Source organism: Hermetia illucens, chromosome 2 (assembly GCF_905115235.1).
Source record: "Hermetia illucens chromosome 2, iHerIll2.2.curated.20191125, whole genome shotgun sequence".
In the NCBI taxonomy this organism is placed as follows: domain Eukaryota; kingdom Metazoa; phylum Arthropoda; class Insecta; order Diptera; family Stratiomyidae; genus Hermetia; species Hermetia illucens.
In genome coordinates this window covers 182,117,901-182,138,719 of record NC_051850.1, presented here as the reverse complement: position 1 = coordinate 182,138,719, position 20,819 = coordinate 182,117,901, and the positions used below count along the sequence as shown (strand labels likewise).

The 20,819-nt window shown below is 45.8% G+C and overlaps 1 protein-coding gene across 3 annotated transcripts in view; it reads left to right on the top strand.

Moving 5' to 3' along the window:
- LOC119650338 overlaps window positions 1–20,819 on the top strand; it is a 184,229-nt gene that overhangs the window by 142,888 nt on the left and 20,522 nt on the right. Inside the window, exon 1 of one of the 3 annotated variants that reach the window (XM_038053004.1) lies at window positions 5,675–6,116. The exons of the other annotated variants lie outside the window; for them this stretch is intronic. Coding sequence (XP_037908932.1) covers window positions 5,957–6,116 — 160 coding nt within the window. The 5' untranslated portion in view covers window positions 5,675–5,956. Of the gene's footprint in view, window positions 1–5,674; window positions 6,117–20,819 lie in introns of those variants that run through there. 3 annotated transcript variants of the gene reach the window in all.

The following is a 20,819-nucleotide window of genomic DNA, read 5'->3' as shown; positions in this document are numbered from 1 at the left end:
ACCTCCCTTCAAAGGAATCCTTACAATGTGTGTAGATCTCATACTTTTGGGTCCATATTGTCACATTCTCCCCAAGTGACCTTTTCAGTTGGGCGTGAAAGCCATCAGTTTTACCCAGGCTGGATTATTTTAGTTCAAACACAAGATCCCTTTTCTGGATCCTTCCAATCCTGCTGACATTTCCACCCAAAACTTTCAGGTCGAGATCAACTTTGACCTTTTTTAGAAGATACTGAAGATAACACTTGCCTCTGGACGAATTCGCACTTTCGCATTCTTCTCGCCTATTTCTTACCCACTTTGGTTCATCCGCCATTTTCGTGCCACGTCAGTTCGGCTTTTGATTCTCTAGATCACTATCCTTCTCGCACATCCTTTTATTTGGTAGGAAATCGATAACTCTACGATCCTCAACGCTTACTTGTCTCGCCCCAAAACCAAAGACACCCGCAGGGTCTACTGAGGTTGTCCAGGCGTTTGAAACTGTCAAAAAACAACTTGCTGATGCTGCACAACTGGCATTTTCTCGGCCAGATGCACCCCTACTCTTGTTCGTGGATGCCTCAGACACAGCGATTCCCGCCGCTTCTCACAGACGGGTGAATCAAACCTGGAAACCGTTGAGCTTCTTTTCGAAATAAGTCAACCCAACTTAACGTAACAACAGCGCCTCCGATCGTGAGCTACTCGCCCCATACCTCTCCATTAAGTAATTCCGTTTCTCCCTGGAGGGCAGCTCGTTCATTGTGTTTATGGACCACAAACCCCTTGCGTTCGCACTTAAAGAAAAGACATAAACTCTTGGGCCAGGAAGCGGATCGAGTGCCGAAAGCGTAAGATGAAAAAGCACACACTCGGTCGACCAAACGCTTCCACACCATCCACCTCGGCATCATAGGCCCTTTGCGAAACTCGCACGGATACAAGTAGTGCCTCAGTATCATCGACAGGTTTACGCGGTGTTCTGAAGCAATACCTCTGACTGACATTAAGGCACAATCATGTGCCAAGGCCCTCTGTCGAGAATGGATCCCGCGCTTTGGTGTACCAGTCGTAGCATCACAAACCAGGGAACGCAGTTTGAGTCTACTCTTTTCTCGGAGTGAGGCAAGCTCCTGGGTTTCAAACGTCGCAAGACCACTGCATATCATAGTGTACGATCCTGTGAGCCTGTGTTGGATATCAGAGTAGGGTTAAACGACTCCAGCAGGGACGCCATTTCGAGATTTCGACGCCGACTCAACCTTTCCGGTACACGATACCGGAGAGCCACATCCCCAAGGAACTCGAGACATGCTCGCAGGTCCTCATTAGGGTGGACACTTCTCCGAGACATTTGGACCTACCATATGAGGGGCCCTTTAGGTCCTGGAGCCATGGGAGGACTCGTTCAAGCTGGATGTTCGGAGCGGGCCCAAGTGGGTCTCCTCATCGAGACTGAAAACCTTCGCTGAACCGGCGAACGCTCCAAAACAGCACCCACGAAGCTTCCTCCGCTGAATCCGCCCGGTTTCAGATGGGAGCAGAGAGTGGTAGCAAGGCTTAAACTTCTTATTCTTCAGCCTTTGTCCCGTTCACAAGCGGGGTCGGCTCGTCGTGATCGGTTTTGCCATTTGGCTTTATCGAATGTTTGATCTGGGTGCAATCTCGAGGCTTTTAAATCCCCATCCAGCGTATCAAGCCACCGTTGTTTAGGTCTGCCTTTTGATCGTTTACCATCGACTTCGATGTTCAGACCAATCTTGGCAAGTGAATTCTCGTTAGCACGAATTGCGTGACCATACTATCGAAGACGCCTCTCTCGCAATTTTTCCAGGATCGGTGCAACTCCATAACGATCGCGGATATCCTCATTTCGGATGTGATCAAAACGTGTCATGCCACTAGTCCAACGTAACATCTTCGTCTCCATTACCGCAAGACGTCGTTTATTGTCTTTTATAGTTGGCCAACACTCAGAACCATAGAGAGCGACAGGACGGACAACATTGCGGTGAATTTTCGATTTGAGACGTTCGTTGATATGTCGATCACGATGAACAACCACCAAGTGCATTACCGCAGTAAGAACGCCTCCGCCGACGCTCTGAACTGCCACCGACAAATCTGGTGATATGGCCCGTGGCCGGCGTGTTACAATTCCTCCTTCTTGTTCTAACCGCCGATCTGAGCAAACGTGGCACTCCCAAAAAATCTTTTCTTGGTACCGTTTCTGGTTCTTGGTGTGTTATGTAGCACGAAAATAAGGGATTCTGCGTGCAATCAAATCAATTTCTCCACCTGCTCAACGCAAAATAAAAAATAAATGAAATGATTGAAACCACGATAAACCACGATAACTACAGACTTACTCTCCGTTTTCATTAAAAATTGCATCAATGAAAAAATGAAGGATATCATTTCAGGAAGTCAAAACACAAATAAAACAAAATTAAGGACGAACCTGTTCTATTAAATGCGAGTGTATTATAATTTGAATTGCTGAAAACCTCAGTACTCCGGGAATGGACCTAATGACATGGACATAATAATAATCTCATGTACACCTGTGGCGCCCTCCAGTTTAACCTTCCTAGAAACCGCTTAGATCGCACTCTTGACCTTGTCCTCTCTAACCTTCCTGTGCGTTGTCTTTCCCAATCCCTTCACTCTTCATGCTCCGTCTTACGTTGCCCCTGACGCCCATCATCCTGCTCTCGAGTTCGATGTTCAGATATCCCGACTCCACTCTCCTGTCGCTCGCAAGCCTACCAAGTTCAACTTTCTTAAGGCGAACTTCGAAGGTCTGAACTCAGCCCTGGCGTCAATCAACTGGGTCCCCCTCCTCTCTCCATTTACGTGTCACCAAGCACTCAACACTTTCTATACCATTTTATCTGATCTTCTTCATTGTTACGTTCCCTCCTGTCTTAAGTGCTTACGCTCTTACCCCGCCTGGTTCACCACTGAAAGTCACAAAAAAACTACGTCAAAAACAGAACGCGAGAAAGAAGTCTTCTAGAAACGTTGCTAACCTAGTTTTTTTCCAAATCCCTTCCTTCCTCTGTCAAATCCTTAATACTTAAGTCCAGAAACGAATATTTGTCCAGCGTGGAAGACTCACTGAAGCGCGGAAACTTGAAACCTTTCTGCTCCCACATTCGCAACTCCCGCTGCCCTGCCCAGTTATCCCCCTCCGTCCATGAAATTCTCTGGCTTCTCAGCTAACTCCCCCCAACTATCTTGTGATTTACTCTGCCGCTGCTTTTCGTCAGTCTATGTTCCCTCTCCTTCCTCTAAACCCCTCCCGATAGTGGATGTAGCCTGCCCCGCATCGCCTACCATTCCCCTTCTTACCCCATCCTTGTCGAATACCTCATTGGCGAACTTGATGCCAATGTCGGACCTGGCTACGATGGTCTTCCAAACCCCCTTTTGCTCAAAACTGGTAAGTCCATCCCCCTTCCCCTATCTCTTATTTTCAACAAAAGCCTCGAAAAGAATCATTTTCCTGGCTTGTGGAAAGATGCTCTTATTATCCCCACAGAAATGGTGATCGTTCACTTGCCGAGAATTACCGTCCCATTTCCTTCCTCTCCTCCTGTTCCAAAATCCTGGAAAGATATGTCAGCGACTGGTTGTCCGCCCACTTTGGCCAACACATTGCGAAAAAGCAACACGGCTTCATTAAACGTAGGTCCACTGCCTCAAACCTGCTTGACTTTACCCACTTTGTCGCCAAATGTCTAAATTCACGGCCAGAAGTGCATACCATTTACATTGACTTCGCGAAAGCCTTCGACACTGTAAATCACAAGATTTATCCAAACTTTCGTGCCTAAACCTTCCCATACAACTTGTTTTATGGCTTGCCGCTCCTTCTCCCTCTCTTCTGGCATCCCACAGGGATCTATTCTGGGTCCTTCCTTCCCTCCTTACTTGTCCCTGTTTGCTTTATGCAGAAGACCTTAAGCTGTTTTACACTATATCGTCACCTATGGACTGTGTTTCCATTCAATCTAACCTGGACACTCTGGTTCGCTGGTGCTCGACTAATGGTTTAGCGCTAAACGTTACAAAGTATCACTCTATGTGCTAGTCCCTAAAATCCTCATCCACTTATTTCTCCTACTCTCTTAACGGACATTCCTTATCCTGCTTAAATTCCACTCAAGACCTCGGAGTCACTTTCGACAATAAGCTCCGCTTTGACACTCATTGCCTCGATGTCATCAATCGAGCAGCAAAATTGTCAGGCTTTATACTTCGCTCCTCCTCTGACTTTGACGCCCTCCCCCCCTCCTTGACAATCCTCCTTAGCTCTCTTCAATTCCCTCGTGAGGAATACCCTCGAGTATTGCTCCATGATCTGGTCACCCTCCCTTAACTGTGATTTGAAAATGTGCAACGTAAATTCACCCGTTCCCTCTTCTTTAAGAAAAGCTTCCCTCGTGTGGATTACTCCTCTCGCCTCCGCTTTCTGAACCTTCCTTCCTTGCTAAATATCGTCACGAAATATCGCACTACTTTGCTCAAGTGCCAGACACTGTCCCAGAACATGTGTCGAGGTTTCATCATTCTCCTCACAGAATCTACGACCAGTATCCGTAGATATCCCTAGCTTGCCCAAGTGGTAGTTTAGCCTGCAGTGACCAGTGAGTATTTCCACTATGATCCGGAAGCTCTTTTTGACGAGGTTCAAACAATCTTTCATGCGTTGGAGTTCGTATTCCCCCTGGAGCACCCTGGACTGTTCCATTCCTGGTAAGTTCGCCCAGTAAAGTTGCCTTAGCCGTTCCTCTTCATTTTTCATAGTCGTACCTATGAACCCATTTCCAACCCCCCCCCCGAATGGCTCTGGTCCGTATAGCGGTTTCGCTGCCGGTTTCCTAGCCCACTCGTCCACTACTTCATGGCTTTCTAATCCAATGTGACTTGGAACCTAGAGTATACAGACCTTATTGAGCGAGCTGAGCATGGTCAGTCTGGTAAGGCATTCCCATACCAGATTGGATTACCTGGTAGAACTAAAGTGTCTTAATAGCCGTTCCTTTCGAGGTTGTGGAGGCAGGTCTATGACATATATTTTCCCCTGAAGTATGCTGGTCTCAAAATGGGTTTTCCTTGGGCCAGTGACCTCGACGCCTGCACAGTCAGTCGTAAGGGATCCATCAATGCACCAGGTGAATATGAACGTAATAACAACTTACTATCATTAACTGTCTTTCAGTATAGGAGGAGAGATACGCAAAACATACTCCACGTATCTGAGAACATGTCCTATCTCAACGGTGTACCTTATAACAAGTCACTCCCTCCCTAGCAACCAGCGTCAAATCGAGCTTGTTCCAAAAAAACCTTTCAAAACCTCTTCAATTTAACATGTCTCTTGTCATGATAGAAGGGGAAAATGTTTAACAGAGAATGCATGGAAACTGCCGCTGAATGCAAGAACAACCTCGAAGTTCTCCCCCCCCCCAAATTTCGTTGCAATCAGTATAACAATTTCGACATAAACATCGCATGACAGGCGGACAATAAACTGATTTTAATAAGACCTTGTTTTACATATGTCCACTGAGGTACATACGTTCGACTGTACTGGAGCACTTTTCCCGATAAGAGCGTGCCAGAAAGGCAGTCAACAAAATTAGCTCCGTAAAAGTGTCCCATTACCCCAACATGCGGCTCTCTATTCAAACGTATTCGCGTATTACTTTATCTGTGGACTATCATAGTATTGTAAAACACGGATGAATTGTAGATACAGATATTTCACTGATAGCGCTCCCTAACACCTTCAATTTTTTGCGTTATTCAATTGTCAGCCTTCCAGTAGTGCACATGCGAAACGTCTAGGAACAGTGCGGAAGTGTCCAGTATAACTTTACGGTGCGGTTAGGTTTAGGGAGAAATCTAGACCTTAATTTTTCCCTATAAAATGTGATTAGTGGGTGCCTTCCAGCTAAATCTGAAAATGGAGCGAATTGGTCTACTAACGGAAACGGATGCTCCAAAACGGCGTGAACGCTTCACACCGCACGCGAGAAAGCCGCCTTACCTCACTTGCGTGTCCGGAAAACTACTGGGAACTATCTGTGTGTTCTGCGTTCTATTGTATTACCTCATTATTTCAGGTATGGAATCACTACGAAACTTAGATGCAAATTCAGTATCTTTTATGACTTTATTGTGAAAAAATGATTGATGAAAACAAAACTCCAATTTTTGTGAAATTTCAATTTGTGAAGTGGTCCAAAGGACTCATACCATAAGCAGGCTTGGCGAGCAGGGAGGGGGTTCCCTCAGGACCGATGTTTTCTATGGGACCACATAAGTTTAACCACGGGCTCCGTTTTTTTTTGCATAATCTTTACCGAATGTAGTCAATGTTAAACCAATCAGTCCTAGGACCCGTCGGAGTTCTCCCATTCTGGCACCGTTACTCGCTTCTTGCTTCCTTCGAGAATCAAATCTTAGAAAGACACGTCCGCCGCAGCTCCACCGCCCAAACGCGGGAACTACAGCGGGCGCGTGTCGGATTCACACCCACTAAAAACCACCCCCGGTCTCTCCAGCCCCAGCCCCGCGGGACCACCATTAAGGTATTACTTCGTGGGGTAGGTTTGCTCTTAGGCACTCATCCTTCTCCTATTTGCAGCTTTCCTCCTTCTTTGTTCCTTCAGCAACTCCTCCTGCATTTCGATGATTGCCGAGCCAACCGCAAGCCACTTCTCCTCGGACTCCAGCATCTCAGTAACCAAGCTCTCCGGGGTCCCGCTCCTGCCCAGCACCTGGTTTAAGCTCCTTCTCTCCATCGCAAATCGTGGGCAGTGAAACATCACATGCTCTGGATCCTCCGGTATGCCATCGCATCTGGGACAGTTCGGAGAATCATCCAACCCAAAGCGGTGCAGATACTGCCTGTAGCAACCACCGTGTCCCATGAGGAACTGGGTAATGTGGTAGTTGGTCTCCCCATGTTTACGCTCAAGCCACACCCTAATGTTAGGAATGAGCCTGTGTGTCCACCGACCTTTCGTAGACTCGTCCCATCTGCGTTGCCAGAGATCAAGCGACTCTGACCTTGCCGCATTTCTACGCTGTGCACGCCCCTCCATACGTCTTGCATTGTACAAGACACTCAATTCTTTGGCCAGAATGTCAACCGGGATCATGCCTGCCACCACCAATACTGCCTCATCCGATGTGGTTCTAAAAGCACTGCAAACCCTCAAAGCCATCCGCCGGTAAACCGAGTTCACCTGCTTCCGTCTCTGAGAGTTTCCAAGCGCCTCTGCCCACACAGGCGACGAGTAGAGCAGGATGAAGCGCACCACTCCGGCTAGCACCAACCTCCGGCAATGTTTCGGTCCACCAATATTTCGCAACATTTTTGCAAGTGCCGTGGTGGCACTGGCTGCCTTTTGGCATGCATACTCTAGATGTTCCCTAAAACTCAATTTGGTGTCAATTACTACCTCCAGATATTTAATAGCCGGCTTTGATACGACCGTATGTCCACCGACCTCTACTTTCACAGTGTTATTTTTTCTGCAGTCCGTTATTAAGACCGCTTCCGTTTTCGCGTTCGCCAAGGGCAGCCCAGCCTTTTCTAGCCAGGACTTTACCGCTCTCACTGTTTCCGTCGCGTAAACCTCCACATCTTCTGGGTGTTTTGCTGCAACAACGACAGCTAGGTCATCAGCAAAGCTGACAATCGTACTCCCCTGTAGGACGGGAAGAGCAAGCACCCCATTATACATAATATTCCACAACAGGGGACCAAGTACCGATCCCTGTGGTACCCCGGCCGTGACAATGTACTCTTTGGGACCCTCATCCGTCCCGTACCAGAGAGTCCTCTCTGAGAGGTAGTTTTCCACCAAATTCGCTAAGTATCCGGGGACACCTATGTCAGCCAACGCCCCTTTAATTCTATTCCAGTTGGCGGAGTTGAATGCATTTTTGACATCCAACGTCACCACGGCACAGCAGCGCCAGAAATCAGTGCACCTTTTGCCAGGTTTACCTCCATGCCAATTTCCTCCACCGTAGAGTGGGCGCGTCGGAAACCAAACTGGTGTTCCGACAAACCATTGCTGGCTTCGACGATGGGCAGGAGTCTGTTGTACATGACTCCCTCCATCATCTCCCCCATTGTATCCAACAGGCAGGGGGGGAATGGGAGGGGTGGAAAGTGATGATATTTCTCTAACGAACCGAACCGAAAAATCTGAAAAAATTCATGAAGCTGCCTCTATATGGTACCCAGACAGTAGTCAGACATGCTAAATGCCTATATATAACGGGCTACGTACAAATGGGATAGTTCTACACTCAAATATACTGACAGAAGAAGCAAACAAAACCTTTCATACCTGAAGCGCCCAACTTTCGGTTTCCGACTTGTTTCTTTGTGTACTTTGTATAGATTACCCATTACCTTGATCATCACCTTCTTCACCATTTTTTAGGCCAAATTGTAGAGGTAGTCTTCTGGTCTGCCAAGTTGACACCGTCCATAATCTTGCTATAATTGCTTTTCCCTTCTCCCAACTTCTACAAAAGTTGATCGATGATAATCGAAAGCCAACAGGACTTTTTTGGAATATAGTGTTCAGTTACGGTATCGGCGAAGCTTGTTTGGTATTGACTTCTCCTCTGATCAGCTTTCCAACAAATTTAGGGTTGTTTTCCCTGCTTACGATACGATATCTGCGCTGCCTATGGAAAAGACGCTCGACTTCCTCAATATACTGCACCCCAGGATCGAGTCCACCTTGGAGATGGAAAAGCAAGATCAACTACCTTTCTTGGACCTGCCGTTTAGGAGGAAGCAAATTTTCTCGAAGCGCGTGATGAAAGAGGCGAAGCATATTTTTGAGGCCTCCAGACTCAGTGGATACACCGACCGGACCATCAGCAGCTTGACCAGCATACAAAAAAGGATGCTTCAACGACATGGTTTCACCAAGCTGACTCAGGGTCAACAGGAGAAGAGCATTGGAATTCATCGAAATGTCCCTTTCCTTGAAATGAAAACTGTGGAAACATAGTCTGGAGGTCGTTTTCAGGACTAGGAATAGTCAACTCAAAACCCTACTAGTATGCATCAATGATCCAATCCATCAAATGGATTAATTGCGGAAAGGGATACATCGGGCAAACCAAAAAGAACGTGGGGGAACACCTGAAGGAAGCAGAGTTGACAGCAAAAAAGTTCGCCACGGGCTCCAAATCGAAGGTAGCGGAACATATTGTCCTAAATAACCACATGGTTTTCAGAGAGAACATAAAATTGGTGAAGCACTTAAGATATACAAGAAAGTTGGACGCGATTGAAACTGGTTGGTACTCCTGTCCCTTCAAATTAGTGAGGAGGCCCACTCCTGGACACAATTATAAAGCAATCGAGAAGGAAGAAGAAATGAGGTTTTAACTATAATAACTCCGCCTGACACCAAGGAGAATAATTAAAAATAGAGCAGTTCCGGATTTCTTCCCCCCCTTTCAAAAGTAAGTGCTGATGAAGGCGACATGTAGTTGCCGAAATATGCATATCTTACATATTTGCCAGCAATAAAAATATTAAGTAAAGGATACGGTTTGGATTTTTCATTTGTAGAGCCTCGTATGTGGTCCTGACAAATTAGGGATGCTAATTTCAGAGCGACTCTTTCTCCAAGAGTGGTAAACTGGATCACAGTTCCTTGATTTCTAGCATAAACATTGGGGTCGCAAATGTATCCTACCTCGCATGTCATCACCACCATACTCCCACTCAAGTTTATTAGATCTGCCTTTGAACTTCATAATGGATTCGTCGATAGATTGAAAGGGGCTCCCATCATGAATAGCTGCAAATGAGCATGTGACAGTCCTTAGCAGATTCTTACTCCAATAGTATTTTCGTTTTCTTTGCCAATTTTAGGGGGTTGAATTGGCTCTTCTTTTGTCTTCACTGGTACTCTTCACTCACCAGAAAATTTCTCAAAATCTGCTCAACATCCTCCAGATTCTCCGACATTCGAGGTACCGTATATCAATTCTGACCATCCCAGCTATAACTCCGCGTCTGATACACAACATCTTGGCAAACCTTCATTATCATAAGGTGGTAAGTTGAGTTTCCTTTCTTCCTTATCCTCTTTGTCTACAAACTTCTATTTTGATAATGTTCCTTTCCCTGCAGGACATGGTCATGATTGTTTCATTATCTCGTTTCTAGCCAGATCTTCACCATCCTTAGTATCTCTAAGTTCTCCAAAACAACCACTCACAGCGGCTTCATGTATTCCATACATAGTGCAAGAAACCCCTCCCACAGTAAAGAACTTGGTACCGAGCCTTGTTGCTCCATTTTTGTTTGGAATTGAAGGAGCTCTGAGTCCATCATCAACTTCATGGCACACCAACCCTTTTGGAGAGAAACTTTCTCCGACTTTTCTGGTCAATAACCTCATTTTTGGACTAACACTCAAAGTTTGCAATATATGGTTTCATTCAGGGCAAAGGCAACTCATCAAACCTCAAAAAGAGGAGCCTATCGACCAGAAAAGTGGGCGAAAGTTGCTCTCCGATTGGTCCGGTCGCCATCAACTAGATGACGGGCTCACCATCATCATCAACGGCGCAATAACCAGTTTCCGATGTAGGCCTGCCTTAGTAAGGAACTCCAAATACCTTGGTTTTGTGCCGAGGCTCACCAATGCGATATTCCTAAAGGCTGTCTGGGGTCCTGACCTAGGCCATGTCCCATCTCAGGCAGGGTCTACCTCGAGAGAATAAGGAATATATGGTGAGACGTTTCGAACGGAACAGTTTTTGTAAGCTGAAGTAGGCTCTATTGGCTGCCAACAACCAAGCGCGGATTTCATCGTCATAGCTGTTATCGGCTGTGATTTTCAACCTTAGATAGGAGAAATTTTCTTCGGTTTCAAAATTATGGTCTCCTATCTTTATTCTTCTCGTTTAACCAGTGCGATCCGATGTTGTTCGTTCCTTGGTTTCTTGGTGCTGACGTTGCCGCCATATGTTTTGTCTTCCCTTCATTTATGTGCAGCCCAAGATCTCGCGCCCCCTACTCGATCTGGATGAAGGCAGTTTGTACATCTCGGGTCATTCCTCCCATGATGTCGATATCAGCATAGGCCGGTAGTTGGGTGGACTTAAAGAGGGTCGTACCCCTTCCATTTACCTCAGCATCACGGATCACTTTTTTGGGGGCCAGGTTAAAGAGGACGCATGATAGGTCATCCCCTTGTTGTAGACCGTTGTTTATGTCGAATGGTCTTGAGAGTGATCCTGCTGCTTTTATCTGGCATCGCACATTGGTCAGGACCAGGCTAGTCAGTCTTATCAATTTCTTCGGGTTACCGAATTCTGTCATGGCCGTGTACAGTTTTACCCTGGCTATGCTATCATAGGCGACTTTAAAGTCGATGAAAAGATGGTGCAACTGATATCCATATTCCAACAGTTTTTCCATCCCTTGCCGCAGAGAAAAAATCTGATCGTCTCCAGTTGACGGGACCTCCAACTCTCCGATGTTCTGGTTGTTCAGTAGTTCATCAAAGTACTCAACCCATCGTTCCAATATGCCCATTCTGTCGGAAATCAGATTTCCCTCTTTGTCTCGGCGGGATAAACATCGAGGTGTGTAAGGCTTCATCCTGCTGACTTGTTGGTAAAACTTCCGCGCCTGGTGCGGTTGCTCCCTGTACTTTTCGAGTTCACAGACCTGTTAGTTCACCCAGGCTTCCTTTTTCCGTCTGTGAAGTCGCTTCTCCGCTCGCCGGAGTTCGTGATAAGTCTCCGCGCGTACCCGCGTCTTTTGAGAATGCAACATTACTCGGTATGCGGCATTCTTCCGTTCCGTTGCTAGCTTACAGTCATCATCAAACCATCCGTTCGGAGTCCTTTTGGGACTGGGGCCAAGTAAGTTTGTGGCCTTATCAATGATAACGTTCTTCAGGTGATTGTGAAGATCATTTGTTGATGCTTCATCTTCAGGATCTCTGTTGACTACGGCTATTGCGGCATCCATTTCCCTCTTATGTGTCCGGATAGCTGAGTGGTTAGAGCACAAGGCTGCCGTACGGAAGGTCGCGGTTCGAATCTCACTGGTGGCAGTGAGATTTGTATCGTGATTTGATGTCGGATACCAGTCGACTCAGCGGTGAATGAGTAACCTTGAGGACCAGTTGATACAATTTGTCTCGTTTTTAAGAGCTCCCAGCGGTCACAACATGAAGGTGGAGATAGGGTTTGGTAGTAGGGCTGTTGGTGTTGATTCAGCAGGCGTTTCCCACATTTTATGCTCCATCGTGGGTTCCAATCCACGTTTCGCTCTGGGACCTATACTACTCTTTGACAACAGCCTTAATCCTTCGTAAAATATCAGCATAGCAGCATACCCTTTTTTGCTGTCATTACCAGCACTTCTTGACGATATCATTTTGTAATCATTTTCCCTGCTTCACCCCGCTCCTTCCATGATTTAAACAAAGTCCAACTTGAGCTCGGATTCGTTTGACTGTTGGCTCCTTTTACTCCAGCATTGTCCGATATTTTGGCGGGGGTGCTTCCTTTTTTTTTGCTATTGTACCTGCTGGTGTATGGTTGAATCGTCAACGGGTTTCCTGATACGCTTTGATGTTTTGTGTCTTAGCTGTGAAACATTCTTTCAAGGCCGGGTTTTGGCTGTTCAGGCTTGGGTCCATACATGCAAAAAGGGGGGTGTAAATTTTTTTTTTTCACCGAATACGGTCATATTGGGTATCAAATGAAAGGCCTGGATTAGTACTTTTCGAAGCCGAAGTCTTTAAATTTGATTATCAGATTCCTAATATTATTTTACGGAAAATATTTATCTAGGAAAGCTAGGAGGATCCCTGTCATATCTCGATAATTATTGATTTTTACAAAATACAAACAGCACGATTGACTGAATTCAATCAATCAATCGTAGGAATTTGGATTACCAACTATATAATTGACATATATCTAGTGATAAAAGTAATAACTTTCGTTATCACAAACAAACCATTTCTTCTAATCAAAATATGAGCAATTAAACACGTAAAACCTCTAAATGAATTCATTGTAGAAATCAAGTTACTAATCTGGATTGGAGAGTGTTTCTAGTGGAAAGCAAAGGGAGTAATAGCTAAACAAGCATATTAAATGCAATAAAGCACCATATTTAATTGATTTGAACAAGGTACCTAGGTATAGGCTTAGTTTACTGCAGAAGCGCAAACTATTTGCAAGTACTTGAATGAACAATCGAAGTCGAGTTAACAGCTTTATGGAAATTGTTAGTTTAGCTCTCTTCAATTACGCCAGGGAGTCATAATATAATTAATCTATAATATTTATTCTTGGTAGTTCCACACAATCCTTACTTTCACTTTTCCATCATTATGAGAATGGAATGTGATTTGTTTGAAATGAATGTGAATAAAAAATGCTTGTGTTGTGCAAAATTTATAATAATGAATGATGGATCATTAGACATCCTCCCCTTCCTTGAACTGTCCCAGTTCAAAAAAAAATGAAACCTCTTTTACGGCTTTTTGTTTGGCGGGGATGGGTTTTGTTTTAGATCGTCGATACTTCTTTAAGGCTGGCCAAACGATAAGAAGAGTCAAAGGGTAGTATAGGTCCCAGGGCGAAACGTGGATTGGTTCACACGATCGAGCATAAAACCTGGGAAATGCCTGCTGAACCAATACCAACAGCTCTAGTACCAAACCCTATCTCCACCCCCACTTGGTGATCGCTGGGAGTTCTTTCTTTATAAAAAGTTGCAGACAGAGAAGGATACCCTGTCCCAATATAAGGCTGATGTAACAGCGTTACTAGAGATGCGATGGACGGGGACCGGTTTCCTGAAGAAGAGCCGCTACACCATATATTATAGTCGCCATCCAGTAAACCATGTGCTCGGAATAGGTTTCTTAGTCAACCAAAAAATGAAACCTGATGTTATCGGCTTTGAAAACATAAACGAACGGCTATTCACTCTGCGCTTACGAGGTAAATTTAGAAATATAAGCCTCATTGACGTTCACACCCGTCCCAGATGTGATATCAAAATCATACTTGGTGATTTTAACAGCCAAGTAGGGACGAAGCCCGCAATCAGGCGATACGTTGGCTCCCATTGCTTACATCAAAATACAAATGATAACGGACTGCCGATTATTCAATTAGCAGTGTCACACGAAATGGTTGTTGGAAGTACCTGGTTTGCGCAGAAAGTGGTCCACGAACAGATGTGAGCCTCTCCAGATGAGACCACTTTCAACCAAATTGACCACGCGTTGATCGAACGCCGCCACCTCTCAGCCTTGATGAATGTGAGAACATATAGGGGGGCCAATATAGACTCGGAAACCAACACCGCCCAGAATCCCCTCTGACAATCACGTGAAAGTTAACACTGCACCCATCCACAACACAGCCCTCCGCATCACCTATAAGAGGGAAATGGATGCCGCAATTATAACGGAAGGATGCCGCATGCCGAGTAATGTTGCATGCTCAAAGAACGCGGGCACGCGCGGAGACTTATCACGAACTCCGGCGAGCGGAGAAGCGACTTCACTTCAGAGGGAAAAAGGAAGCCTGGGTGAACCAACAGGTCTGTGAACTCGAAAAGTACAGGGAGCAACCGCACCAGGCGCGGAAGTTTTACCAACAAGTCAGAAGGATGAAGCCTTACATACCTCGATGCTCATCCTGCCGAGACAAAGAGGAAAATCTGATTTCCGACAGAATGGGCATATTGGAGCGATGGGTTGAGTACTTTGATGAACTACTGAACAACCAGAACATCGGCGGGCTGGAGGTCCCGCCAACTGAAGACAACGGACAAATACTGCCACCACCAAGTATAGAAGAAACATTTCGTGCAATTCATCGGCTTAAAGATCGTCAGGAGCCGAAGGAATTACAGCCGAACTGGTTAAATATGGAGGTGACCAAGTACACCAAGTGGTTCACCAACTTGTGGTCAAGGTGTGGGACAGCGAATCAATGCCTGATGACTGGCAGAGAGGCTTTATCTGTCTCATACATAAAAAGGAAGATATCACACAATGTAGCAATTATAGAGGTATCACGTTGCTGAGTACCATCTATAAGATATTCTCCGCTACCTTACCTTGGATAACCCCATATGCCCAGCACATCATTGGCCCATACCAAAAAGACTTTACTCCAGGCAAATCAGCAACAGATCAGATTTTCTCTCTGCGGCAAGCGATGGAAAAACTGTTGGAATATGGACAACAGTTGCAGTATGTGCGGACATCAGTTGCCCCATCTATTCATCGACTTTAAAGCCGCCTATGATAGCATAGCCAAGGTAAAACTGTACACGGCCATGAGAGAATTCGGTATCCCGACGAAATTAATAAGACTGATTAGGCTGACTCTGACCAATGTGCGATGCTAGATAAAAGCAGCAGGATCACTCTCAAGACCATTCGACATCAACAACGGTCTACGACAAGGGGATGTCCTCTTTAACCTGGCCCTCAAGAAAGTGATCCGTGATGCTGAGGTAAATGCAATAGGTACGATCCTCTTTAAGTCCACCCAGCTTCTGGCCTATACTGACGATCTCGCCATCATGGGAAGAACGACCCGAGACGTACAAACTGCCTTCATCCAGATCGAGCAGGCGGCGATTGGCGCGAGATCTTGGGCTGCATATCAATAAAGGCAAAACAAAGCATATGGCTGCAACGTCAGCACCAAAAACCAACCAACCAACAACATCAAACCGCACTGGTCAAACAGGAAGAATAAGGATAGGAGAATACAATTTTGAGACCGTTGATCCCCTATGTAGGGTCGAAAATCACAACGAATAACAGTTACGATGGTGAAATCCGCGCACGGTTGTTGGCCGCCAACAGAGCCTATTTCAGCTTACAAAAACTGTTCCGCTCAAAACGTCTCACCATAGGGTCAAAACTCTTATACAAACAATGATCTTGCCAGTCCTCATGTATTCCTCAAAGACTTGGGTTCTTAGCTAGAAGAATTGCGAACTTTTGGCCGCGTTCGAGAGAAGAATCCTCCGAAGAATTTCAGCCCCCCTACATGAGGATGGACGATTTCGTAGCCTACACATGACGTCAAGTTGTGGATAAGGATGATCCAGCCCGGAAAGTCTATAAGGGTCTATGGTAGAAAAAGAAGACGAGGCAGACCCCGCCTAAGATGGAGCGATGGCGTAGGCCAGGATGCCAGACAGCTTTTAGGGATATCGAATTGGTGGACCTCCATGCAAAACCGGGATGTCTGAAGTTCCTTATTAAGGCAGGCCTAGACCGGATACCGGTTGTTGCGCCGTTGATGATGATGAAAAGATTGAAGTTGGGAAAGTTGGGTGCCACCCGGTTTCGTACAGGATCACCATGTCGGCCTTGTGTTCATTGAGAAACCAACCACTAGTACTTGCGAGCTCGGCTGATGATGGAGTTGATGTTGGTTTGGGCTGGACGGATGGCATGGCGCCGCTTCGCATGGCTAGACGCTGGGGTGGTTTGGCTGCAAGTGGCATGGAAGGGTGGTGCGCACTTTTAAGCACTTCTCTTCGAAATATCCCTAACAAAATTTGGGTAGCTCCGGTAATTTGCGGGGTGATCATTACCCTCGCAATTGGCGCACTTTGGCGCCTGCTCTGGTGTTTTGGAGCATTCGAAAGGACCATGTAGCTGATCACATTTGACGCAACAATAGATCAAGTAACAATTGGTTGCCGAATGACCCTTCCGCTAGCAATTCTTGCGTTGCAGCACTTGTTATTTCCAATTTTACCGATAAATGTTGTTCCTGATTTCCTTAAATGCATCAAGTGGCTCAATAATAGTTTGGGATTCGTACCTCCGCCTTTAATTGCAGAGGCTATGGCACAGCTAGTTTCACTTGGATAGCCGATTTCTCCGGGGTTGTTTGGTTTGTAGTCCGCTTTAAAACTGTATGTTGAGCAACGCTTGATTTAGGGGAAGCCCCCAAATAGAGCGCTTGCTTTACTTCTTCTGATTTTAGTTGAGAGGATAACAAGGAGGGAGTTTTAGATCGGCGGAAGGCCTTGTTAGTGGTTACTTCGAGAGAACCTGCCTCAAGTGACGTGATGGTTACTTTTAGATCCTGAAGTACGTTCGATGATGTGAGAACCGACTAAGTAAAAGTAACCTAACATCGAGTTCGATAAGGTAAGGCCCAAAGGTCGTCCAAAACCACGTTGGCTTGACAGGCTGGATGGTAATCGCAAAGCGTCTCGAATCCACCCGAACTAAGCCTATGGCCAAGAAAAGTGGTGAATCCAATCTAGACAATCCGATCTCGCCACGAATGGGAGAACACCCGAAGAAGATGCAGCACTCCTTCTTCAATTTAATGACTTGGCTGATCTAATCGGGCTGAACTCTTCACGAACCAATAACTGGAATACTATCTGAATGGTTCATCTCGTCTATTCGGACTATAAGCGCCTTATCTCTCTCCATTCCGATCGAAGTAAGATTTGTTTTTATCAAGTATTTATAGAGTCTATCAAATTTCTAATTTGGAAAGAGTTTACTGCAAAAGCTACGAAGCTCGTTATCATATCTCATAGATGTAGATAGGCATTAAATACAAAACACCTGGTTAGGTGAAGTCTATCCCTCTTATCATATTTAATGGTAAAAATATGCAATACATAGACAAATTGATATTTATCATTCAAAATAATTTCGATAATAATCACTATTTTTATCATGCGTAAGTTACTGCTTCCAATCAATGTAATTAAACACGTGAAACCTCTCAGTAAATACATTGTTGAAGTCAAGATACCAAATTAAATGAGAATCTTATCAAGTGTACTTTCTAATATTAATTGCAGTAAACAATCAACAGTATTTAATTAGTTTGGACAGAGTACGTAATGTACTACAAAAATAAAACTTACTTTCAATTTCTCCCATAACCAATCGAAGTCAAGTTAGCAACACTTTGCAAATGATCAACAAAGAAGTCCCCAATTACAGGTACTGCAATGCAGAAACTCCCAACGAGTGGTCAGGCAACACCTGAACTACCGTTGCGTCAAGTGCGATCAGCTACTCGTACAGGGCTAGGCGGATAGACGAAGACCTCAAAACTTAGGATAACGTCTACCTCTTTCCCCCGTTTCCCAAACTGTCCAACCTTCGTCCAGGTTGTGACGAAAAGAAACGCACATAAACGTGTGCCACCCTCCCGTTCCGTAGCTTTTTAGATCCTCCGAACCACCAGCCACCCGATAATAAACCCGGTGTTCACACGGCCACCTGTATCCTTCGCAGATGCCCTACCCTACCAGTTCCGCACCCACACCTCGTGCCCATCCGGCTGACTTCGCTAAGTTCACCAGGAAACCCAATAATAAACCCAGTGTTCACACGGCCACCTGTATCCTTCGCAGATGCCTTACCCTACCAGTTCCGCACCCACACCTGGTGCCCATCCGGTGACTTCACTAAGTTCACCAGGAAACCGCAGACTTCCTCCAGATATTTAACGCGGTGGTCATTATTCTCACGTCCTAAAATAGAGCTAAACCTCATCTACACTATTGACCGAGCTGACAGGCATGAGTTCTAGCTATTCCTGGGCGAAAATAAACCCCACATAGTTTTCCTGCTTCAAATCAGGTTGAACCATAAATACAACTACAGTTTCCCTAATTTTACCCTTTCCCGGACACACCCATACCTTCTCCCCAGGGTCGCATCACCTGCGCTGGCACGGCCATTTTCTTTTCCTAGAAATTTCAATTCTCCCAATTTTTCCAACCTCTCATTACTTTCAATTCTATTGAAATCAACCTGTTCTCCTACCAAATCCCATCTTCCACTGTCTTCGTGGCATCCATCTACTGCCCTAATCAGTCCTACGACACCAGCGACCTACAAAAAAATCAATCCTCCTGCACGTCCCAACCCAGCAAATACGGCAAATCGTGGACCCTTGTAATTAGCGGAGACTTAAACGCCAGACATCCGTCATTGCTCGATGTTCGATTGAATCCGAACGGGACACGCCTCCAAAAATTCCTCAACAGTTCACACCCTAGCATCAACCCCTCCCTTTCAGACCCCTTTTCCACTTCCTGGACATCGTCACAGGCATTAACGACCACAATGCATAACCCTCGATATCGAACTCCCAATCTCAGACTTCCAGACAGCCAACTGAAAACATATAAATCCAGCCCTCAAATCTAAATTTCAACGTGTCTTACACCCTTCTAACAGTCAAGTCTCCAACGGTACAACTGACCTGACAGATCATCAATACATTGAAGCAATTCATCATACGCGACGAATTCAACTACTACAATTAAATATAAAAAGACCCTCCGGCGGAGACTATTTTGAAACAGATATTCTCCGCAATCTTCACACCTCCTAGATGAAATCCGGTCTCTAGGCAGGTCAATCCGCGATAGGGTTCTGGCCCTATCAACCACCTCGCTAAAACTGCACTGAATTTTGCAATAAGGAGTTCAGAAAAACCTGTCCCTGCCTTGGAAAACCCATCCCAACAGTTTGCCATCCTTCCCCAAAACAGTTCCCCGTCCGAAAAAGCAAACACCATCGCAGACCGCTTCGTCCAAGCACACCCTCCATCTCCACGACCAGCGAGTCAACGAGTCCATCTCCAATCTCCTCTCACACCCATCCTTTGGTCACAACAAACCAGCAGGAGCCGCTTCTTCCAACCACCCTCTGATCCCGAGCTCCGAGAAAACATCCCGCCCATCCATTTCGTCAATACAAACCCCATAGTAATTTCAATACCTTCCATCATCTTCAAGAAATGCGCCTTAAACATCTCCGTCATCCTATTCTCAACCATCAATCACTGCTTCTACAACGTCATTAGCCAACTGGAAAAATGCTCACATTGTCCTGATTCCCAAGAAAAACGAAAAGCATCTCAATCCCATTAGCTACCGACCTATGTCAATCCTAATTTTCTCTGTCAGAATATTCGAGCGGACTAAACCATAAAATCGTCCATAAACAAGCCCTGTGATACCAACAACTCAATTCCCGACTTCAATTTCGAAAACTGACTTCAACCCTCGGTTGAACTTTGAAATCAGACATTCTTCTGGGTCTAAACTGGAAAACCCTGACCATAGTCTGTCTCCTCGATCTAAGGAAGGCTTTTAACCCCGTATGGCAATACAGACTCGTTTCTAAGCTTTCTGGGATCCTAAACCTCCATCCACCTCTGCAAGCTTGCTAGATGAGCGGAAATTCCGCGTCCATACAATCACACCTCTCGGCACCTTACTCATGCCCTGCTGGTATCCCACAAGGATCACTCCTTTCTGCCATCCTCTTCTCCTTGGTGCTCAGAGGTGGCGGTGAGGAAGACGGGGAGGCAAGTCTGTCGGCCAAACCAAAACCATGTGGCCGAAGAGAACCTCCATAGTGGTGGCACCGAGAGACGCTGTATTCACTTTGGTTTGCCGGCCGTGATGCAGCAGGCAAATGCTCCAAAGACCTAACTATGGCGATCAGACCCGAGTCTGCACGGGGACTCATCTGAAGTGGCAAATTGGTCACGAAACCTTACCAGGGGTATACTGGTACCATGAGAGCCGGGATAGCTCCTGGACTCTCATACTTCGGGTGAACTCCCGTTGTATGTGAGTACAGCTCGGTTATTTGCGGTAGGCCCCCTAGTGGGAGTTTCATGGGGGTTGTGATTATGCTCAAGCGAGAAGAGACCTTCGGGCCTCAGCGTGGTGCGTTTCAACACAGGTGCCGTACTCCATA